General features: G+C 43.2%; 1 protein-coding gene across 1 annotated transcript; it reads right to left on the bottom strand.

Moving 5' to 3' along the window:
* Nucleotides 1-2,609: 2,609 nt before the first annotated feature.
* On the bottom strand, nt 2,610-5,418 carry LOC135568853 (NLR family CARD domain-containing protein 3-like). The gene is made up of 4 exons (XM_065015633.1): nt 4,684-5,418; nt 4,252-4,336; nt 3,894-4,122; nt 2,610-3,415 (listed from the first exon to the last, which is right to left on the bottom strand). Exons 1-4 carry the CDS (start codon nt 4,749-4,751, stop codon nt 2,610-2,612), a joined length of 1,188 nt encoding a protein of 395 aa, XP_064871705.1. The 5' UTR covers nt 4,752-5,418.
* Between the last annotated feature and the right edge of the window lie 2,319 nt (nt 5,419-7,737).

Genomic DNA, 7,737 nt, shown 5'->3' with positions numbered 1-7,737 from the left:
AACAAGACATACTAACCTCTCACCATTAACCTCTAATTAAAGGTGACATTCTAACCTCTCACCATTAACCTCCTATTAAAGGTGAGCATTCTTCACCATTCCCTCAATTAAGGTAGACATTCCAACCCTCTCTCCAAAGGGGTGACATTCTAACCTCTCACCATTAACCTCTAATTAAAAGGCATTCTAACCCTCACCATTAACCTCTAATTAAGGTGACATTCAACCCTCTCACCATTAACCTCTGGTAAGAGTGACATTCTAACTCCTCTCACATTATCCCTCCAATTAAAGGTGACAAGACCACCTCTCACCGATTAATGTCCCTCTAAATTAAAAGGTGACATTCACCACTGTCGTATAATGTGGAAACATTTGATCAAATCCAAAATGCTGGAGCATAGCACCAAATTTAAACCTGTAAACTGCAATTCGGCACAGATGATTTGGACTGTGCCTGTAAACACTGACTTAGATCTGGTGAACAGTTATCACTTGTTGACCAGCTACAGGAAGGCAGGACCCAGAGTCTCCAGCTCACAGTGGGGATTCCCCAGTCCAGCAGAGAGCAGCTTCACTCCTGAATCCTTCAGGTCATTGTTACTCAGATCCAGCTCTCTTGGGTGTGAGGGATTTGCCTTCAGAGCTGAGACCAGAGAAGCACAGCCTTCCTCTGTGACTAGACAGCCTGACAGCCTGCAAAGATGAAAATCATATTAAAACCACACTGCTATTCTTTGGTAGTGAAAATAGTGGCAGTATATATTTTTCAACATATTCAGATACATCAGTGTCCTGAAACCTGCCATATCAATTCTTAAATGAATGAATGTATTATTATTAGAAATGATCATAATATTGCTTGAAGAGAGAAATGTATTGTACAAATATCTGAGTAGACTGACCAGACCTTCACCTCTGATGCTTTAAAATACACTTTTAGTACTTCTTCAAATGGGAGAACCAGGGTCCATGAAGTGCTTTCTTTTCTAAAAGCTAAAACATATTTTTATAGAGTACTTAAAAACAAAGGGGACATTCTGTACTGCCGCCTAATATGAAACATAATATCTCAAATCCTAAATGCTGGAGCATTGAGACAAATTTAAATCTGTAAGCTTCACTGTCCAAACACATATTGTGTGGATTATGTGTGTCTGGTAAACACATGTGGAACTAGTGAACAGTTATCACTTGTTGACCAACTACAGGAATACTGACCTCAGAGTATCCAGTTTACAGTGGGGATTCCCAGTCCAGCAGAGAGCAGCTTCACTCCTGAATCCTTCAGGTCATTGTTACTCAGATCCAGCTCTCTCAGGTTTGAGGGTTTGACTTCAGAGCTGAGACCAGAGAAGCACAGCCTTCCTCTGTGACTCCACAGCCTGACAGCCTGACAAAGAGATCATCATGATTTCACAAACACACTGTTCATTTAACACCAGTAGTGTAGAAGGACAATGACAGATGCATTAGGTTTATTCTACCAAACAACATATAGATTTACCTTCCTCTCCTAAATTGTATTGCCGTATTGTTATAAAATGTGAACACCAATGCATTGATTCAATATATTTTTCTGAATAAAGTGAATATTTCTTCCTGATGATTAGTACTTAAATGCATTTGTATTTACTCACAGAGCAGCTCTGGAGACTTTGACCACTGGCAGCAGCCTCAGAAGACCTTCCTCTGATCTGGAGTATTTCTTCAGGTCAAGCACATCCAGCTCCTTTTCTGAAGTCAGCAACACAAACACCAGAGCTGACCACTGTGCAGGTAAGAGTTCATCACTGGAGAGACTTCCTGATCTCAGGTAGCTTTGGATCTCCTCCACTAGAGAATGGTCATTCAGTTCATTCAGACAGGGAACAGATTGATGCACCTCTCTGGAGAGGATTCTCCCTGATCTTCTCCTTGATGTACTTGACTGTTTCTTCGTGGCTCTGTGAACTGCTTCCTATCGTTGTCAGTAGACCTCGTAAGTGCTTCTGATTGGACTCCAGTGAGAGGCCCAGAAGGAAGCGGAGGAAAAGGTCCAGGTTTCCGCCTCACTTTGTAAAGCTTTATCCACAGCACTCTTGTAGACAGTAACTTCTGTCTTCAGTAGACAATCGTTGCTGGATGTTGTTTGAGGTTCGGCCATTAGATTCTCATTGTTGTTGCTGAATGAAAGGAACACATATACAGCAGCCAGAAACTCCTGAATGCTCAGATGCACGAAGCAGTACACCTTGTCCTGGTACAGCCCACATTCCTCTTTAAAGATCTGTGTGCACAATCTGAGTACAGACTGAGGCTTCATTGACATCAATGCCAGACTCTTTCAGGTCTTCTTCATAGAACATTATATTTCCCTTCACAAGCTGTTGAAAAGCCAGTTTTCCCAGTGACAGAATGCTCTTTTTATTCCAGTCTGGACCTCTCTCTTCTTTCCCAAGATACTTTCATTCTTCTGTTTGGTATGAAACACCACAAGGTGTGTGTACATCTCAGTCAGAGTCTTGGGCATCTCTTCTCTCTTATGTTTCAGCATTGGTTCAAGTACTATTGCAGAAATCCAACAAAAGACTGGAATGGGCACATGATGTGGAGGCTCCTTGATGTCTTTATTGTGAGATGATTCTGCTGGCCAGGTCCTCATCACTGAATCTCTTCCTGAAGTACTCCTCCTTCTGTGGATCATTGAACCCTCGTACCTCTGTCACCTGGTCAACACACTCAGGGGGGATCTGATTGGCTGCTGCAGGTCGGGTAGTTATCCAGAGGAGAGCAGAGGGAAGCAGATTTCCCTTGATGAGATTTGTCAGTAGAACATCCACTGAGGTTGACTTGGTGACGTCACAACAGATCTTGTTGTTCTGGAAGTCTAGGGGCAGTCGGCACTCATCCAGACCATCAAAGATGAACAGAACGTTGTTCTTGTCGTAGTTGGAGATTCTTGATTCTTTGGTTTCCATTGAGAAGTGATTGAGAAGTTCAATCAAAGTGTGTTTTTCCCTTTCATCAAATTCAGCTCCTGAAAAGGAATGAAAATACAAACTGACATCCTGATTTGCTTTTCCTTCAGCCCAGTCCAGAATGAACTTCTGCACAGAGACTGTTTTTCCAATGCCAGCGACTCCCTTTGTCAGCACAGTTCTGATAAGTTTGTCTTGTCCAGTTAAGGGTTTGAAGATGTCATTACATTTGATTGCAGTCTCTGGTCTTGCTTGTTTCCTGGTTGTTGTCTCAATCTGTCTCAGCTCATGTTCATTATTGACCTCTCCTGTTCCACCCTCTGTGATGTAGAGCTCTGTGTAGATCTTATTGAGAAGTGTTGGGTTTCCTTGTTTAGCTATCCCCTCAAATACACATTGAAACTTCTTCTTTAGATTAGATTTGAGTTCACGTTGGCAAATCACAGCAAGCTCATCTGAATGAAGAAATAACACAAAGGATATTAATGTCTGTTTTAATACTGTAGGACTGTGTTATAAGGTGTACATTATAATACTGTCTCTCTCTATCTCTCTCCTCTGTCTCTCCTCTGTCTCTCCTCTGCCTGTCCTCTCTCTCTCCTCTGGTTCTCCTCTGTCTCTCTCTCTCTCTCCTCTGCCTGTCCTCTCTCTCTCCTCTGGTTCTCCTCTGTCTCTCTCTCTCTCTCCTCTGCCTGTCTCTCTCTCTCTCCTCTGTCTCTCTCTCTCTCCTCTGTCTCTCTCTCTCTACTCTGTCTCTCCTGTCTAAATTAATCAACACATCCCTGCTGGTACTGTACTTGATGAGGTCACTAGGTGTTGTGTTAAGGCTTCTACAATATAATTGTGTTACACAACTACTTAGCTGTACTTTAGTTTCAGCTTTTAAAAAGTTTGTTATAAAACAGCATTCAACGTGAGGCAGACAGCTCTTACTTTTCTCCAGTGTGTCAGCAAGCTCCTTCTGGTTCATTTTCCTCAGGACGTGCAGTGTGATCTTCAGAGCCCCCTCTCTGGCACTGCTCTCCTGCTGCTCATCTTCAGCATCCACCACTTCCTCATCCTGCTTCTGACTCTCAAAGCCTTCTGGGAGTTCTGGACTAAGAATCCTCTTGTACCTCTTCAGCTCGTTGTTCACAAATGTCATCAAATTCTCTTCAAGCAACTGAAATAAATAATGTAAATCATTTAAGCAAGAGAAGAAATACTTTCTCATTAACACATTAATGAATGATTGACAGATCAACTTTACTTGAGGTAAACAAAAACAATTGTACATAACAGGACCACATACACTGAATATAGAGGCCAGGTCTGTTTGATGACTCTGGGAAGACTGACCACTGAGAATCACTGACTCTGATGTCTCCTGTTCGGTTCTGTGGACAAAACATGAGATTACATTTCCTCAACCAGGAGGGCACACACACACACACACACACACACACACACACACACACACACACACACACACACACACACACACACACACACACACACACACACACACACACACACACACACACACACACACACACACACACACACACACAGGGAGGGAGGGAGGGAGGGAGGAATGTCGTGTTTGTTTAAGATTGTTTTAGGACTATGAAAATGGGAAAAATCATTAGCCTATGGATTTTGAAAACAACATGAATAAATGGGAATATGGGAGAGGAGAAATGACTGTTTAACTCACTGACCATGACCCGTGAGTTCTTCTTACCTTTGTTCAGGAGAATAATCTCTCTCTCTGAAGTCTATCATTTTATCCATTGACCAGTCACTCTTCATGGACACACAGCTGGGTACAGGGGAGGCTGGTCTCTCCTGCTTGATTGGACTTCAACACAACAGAGACAAACATTACATCTCTCATCTACTCTGAGCTCAGATGGGGATACATAATAATAGTTTAATTCCAAATCGCTATATATCCATTTTCAGAAAAGTTGGTAAATTAGATGTTATTGTTTAAAGAAATTATAAAAGTGATAGATGTGTTTATTTTACCAGCTAATCATGGCATGTGATTGTTTATTGACAGCCATGTGTTTGTTTGAAATCTATCACTTGGTGGTTTCATTTCAGAGAGACAAATAATCATGTTTTATTGCAAAATGTTACGTCTGCCTCACTTTCAGAGAAATAAAAAGTACTGCTCGGTTTTATACAGTCAAATGTTACTGACTGGCTAGATTCATTCTTATGTAGCAACATTATGAATGGTGTTTTTTACATTGGATTAAAGTAGAAACTCAGAGCTAGAAAATGTTATCAGACACTACAGTTGAGGAACAATGGGAAAGTAATTCTACTGTGGAAGATGATAAACTTGAAACCTCACTTTTCAGAAAATGACCCTTGAATGTTTTGGTACACTACTGGAGAGCTCTTCTTTGTAAACAGTGGTGTTACTTTGGCAGATAATGTCACCCATCTAAATAAATCGTTTTTCATATATATAATGAACTAAATGTATGGTGTTTTTGGTTTATGTCAGTTTCATTGTTTGTTATGTTAAACATGGTTATTTTATGATTGTGGTAAAAAAATATTAGAAAATTTAACATTTTCAATTCTGAGTAACTACTACTTTAGTAAGGAATTACCCATTATTCAGTACTACTGCAGTTGCTAAATAATTCCAATAGATGGGAGCATAATACCATGAATGAAATTTCAGAAGGTTAGTGTAGTTCTCTCCCTGGCTACACCACCACTCCCCCTCACAAGAGAACTTCTGTGGGGGCTATGTTCTGTCCCTTTCCATACTGCTAATGCAAGAGAACTTCTGTGGGGGCTATGTCCTGTCCCTTTCCATACTGCTAATGCAAGAGGACTTCTGCGGGGGCTATGTTCTGTCCCTTTCCATACTGCTAATGCAAGAGAACTTCTGTGGGGGCTATGTCCTGTCCCTTTCCATACTGCTAATGCAAGATAACTTCTGTGGGGGTTATGTCCTGTCCCTTTCCATACTGCTAATGCAAGAGAACTTCTGCTGGGGCTGTGTCCTGTCCCTTTCCATACTGCTAATGCAAGAGGACTTCTGTGGGGGCTATGTCCTGTCCCTTTCCATACTGCTAATGCAAGAGAACTTCTGCTGGGGCTGTGTCCTGTCCCTTTCCATACTGCTAATGCAAGAGAACTTCTGCTGGGGCTGTGTCCTGTCCCTTTCCATACTGCTAATGCAAGAGGACTTCTGTGGGGGCTATGTCCTGTCCCTTTCCATACTGCTAATGCAAGAGAACTTCTGCTGGGGCTGTGTCCTGTCCTTTCCATACTGCTAATGCAAGAGGACTTCTGTGGGGGCTATGTTCTGTCCTTTCCATACTGCTAATGCAAGAGGACTTCTGTGGGGGCTATGTCCTGTCCCTTTCCATACTGCTAATGCAAGAGAACTTCTGTGGGGGCTATGTCCTGTCCTTTCCATACTGCTAATGCAAGAGGACTTCTGCGGGGGCTGTGTCCTGTCCCTTTCCATACTGCTAATGCAAGAGAACTTCTGTGGGGGCTATGTTCTGTCCCTTTCCATACTGCTAATGCAAGAGAACTTCTGTGGGGGCTATGTCCTGTCCCTTTCCATACTGCTAATGCAAGATAACTTCTGTGGGGGTTATGTCCTGTCCCTTTCCATACTGCTAATGCAAGAGAACTTCTGCTGGGGCTGTGTCCTGTCCCTTTCCATACTGCTAATGCAAGAGGACTTCTGTGGGGGCTATGTCCTGTCCCTTTCCATACTGCTAATGCAAGAGAACTTCTGCTGGGGCTGTGTCCTGTCCCTTTCCATACTGCTAATGCAAGAGGACTTCTGTGGGGGCTATGTCCTGTCCCTTTCCATACTGCTAATGCAAGAGAACTTCTGCTGGGGCTGTGTCCTGTCCCTTTCCATACTGCTAATGCAAGAGGACTTCTGTGGGGGCTATGTTCTGTCCCTTTCCATACTGCTAATGCAAGAGGACTTCTGTGGGGGCTATGTCCTGTCCCTTTCCATACTGCTAATGCAAGAGAACTTCTGTGGGGGCTATGTCCTGTCCCTTTCCATACTGCTAATGCAAGAGGACTTCTGCGGGGGCTGTGTCCTGTCCCTTTCCATACTGCTAATGCAAGAGAACTTCTGTGGGGGCTATGTTCTGTCCCTTTCCATACTGCTAATGCAAGAGAACTTCTGAGGGGGCTATGTCCTGTCCCTTTCCATACTGCTAATGCAAGAGAACTTCTGTGGGGGCTATGTTCTGTCCCTTTCCATACTGCTAATGCAAGAGAACTTCTGTGGGGGCTATGTTCTGTCCCTTTCTTACTGCTAATGCAAGAGAACTTCTGCGGGGGCTATGTTCTGTCCCTTTCCATACTGCTAATGTAAGAGAACTTCTGCGGGGGCTATGTTCTGTCCCTTTCTTACTGCTAATGTAAGAGAACTGCGGGGGCTATGTTCTGTCCCTTTCCATACTGCTAATGCAAGAGGACTTCTGCGGGGGCTATGTTCTGTCCCTTTCTTACTGCTAATGTAAGAGAACTGCGGGGGCTATGTTCTGTCCCTTTCCATACTGCTAATGCAAGAGAACTTCTGTGGGGGCTATGTCCTGTCCCTTTCCATACTGCTAATGCAAGAGGACTTCTGCGGGGGCTATGTTCTGTCCCTTTCCATACTGCTAATGTAAGAGAACTTCTGCGGGGGCTATGTTCTGTCCCTTTCCATACTGCTAATGCAAGAGAACTTCTGTGGGGGCTATGTTCTGTCCCTTTCCATACTGCTAATGCAAGAGGACTTCTGCGGGGG

The sequence above is a fragment of the Oncorhynchus nerka genome, unplaced genomic scaffold (genome assembly GCF_034236695.1).
Source record: "Oncorhynchus nerka isolate Pitt River unplaced genomic scaffold, Oner_Uvic_2.0 unplaced_scaffold_1380, whole genome shotgun sequence".
In the NCBI taxonomy this organism is placed as follows: Eukaryota; Metazoa; Chordata; class Actinopteri; order Salmoniformes; family Salmonidae; genus Oncorhynchus; species Oncorhynchus nerka.
The sequence above is the reverse complement of the archived record's forward strand: the minus strand, read 5'-3'. Positions and strand labels throughout refer to the sequence as shown.